The sequence below is a fragment of the Buceros rhinoceros genome, unplaced genomic scaffold (assembly GCF_000710305.1).
Source record: "Buceros rhinoceros silvestris isolate BGI_N320 unplaced genomic scaffold, ASM71030v1 scaffold19469, whole genome shotgun sequence".
In the NCBI taxonomy this organism is placed as follows: domain Eukaryota; kingdom Metazoa; phylum Chordata; class Aves; order Bucerotiformes; family Bucerotidae; genus Buceros; species Buceros rhinoceros.
The window spans coordinates 5,108-5,375 of record NW_010432322.1 but is presented as its reverse complement, the minus strand read 5'-3'; the positions used below and the strand labels follow the sequence as shown (position 1 = coordinate 5,375).

The 268-nt window shown below is 64.2% G+C and overlaps 1 protein-coding gene across 1 annotated transcript in view; it reads left to right on the top strand.

Annotated features, from left to right (window-relative positions):
* The window catches only part of CHPF (chondroitin polymerizing factor), a 3,177-nt gene extending 3,068 nt beyond the window's left edge, over window positions 1-109 (top strand). Inside the window, exon 7 of the mRNA XM_010143742.1 lies at window positions 6-109. Within this exon, the coding sequence (XP_010142044.1) occupies window positions 6-109 (104 nt within the window). The remainder of the gene's footprint in view (window positions 1-5) is intronic.
* Window positions 110-268: the final 159 nt, after the last annotated feature.

The window sequence follows — 268 nt, the reverse complement described above, 5'->3', positions numbered from 1 at the left end:
CCGCTGGGAGTCTTCCCACCCCTGTGTGCAGAGCAGCCTGGAGGGCGTGGGCTCTCGCTCCCAGCTGGCCATGGTGCTTTTTGAGCAGGAGCAGGGGAACAGCACCTGAGCCCCAGGGCGCAGAGAGGCTGGCCCTGCTCTGCTGTGCCTGCCTGACTGCTCACCTCACCTCTTCTGCTGCCCAAGATCTGTCTTCCTCCTCACACTGGCTGCAGAAATCACCAGTGCCCAAGCTTGTGACTTTGTCCTCTCGGGGCGGTCCCCGCGC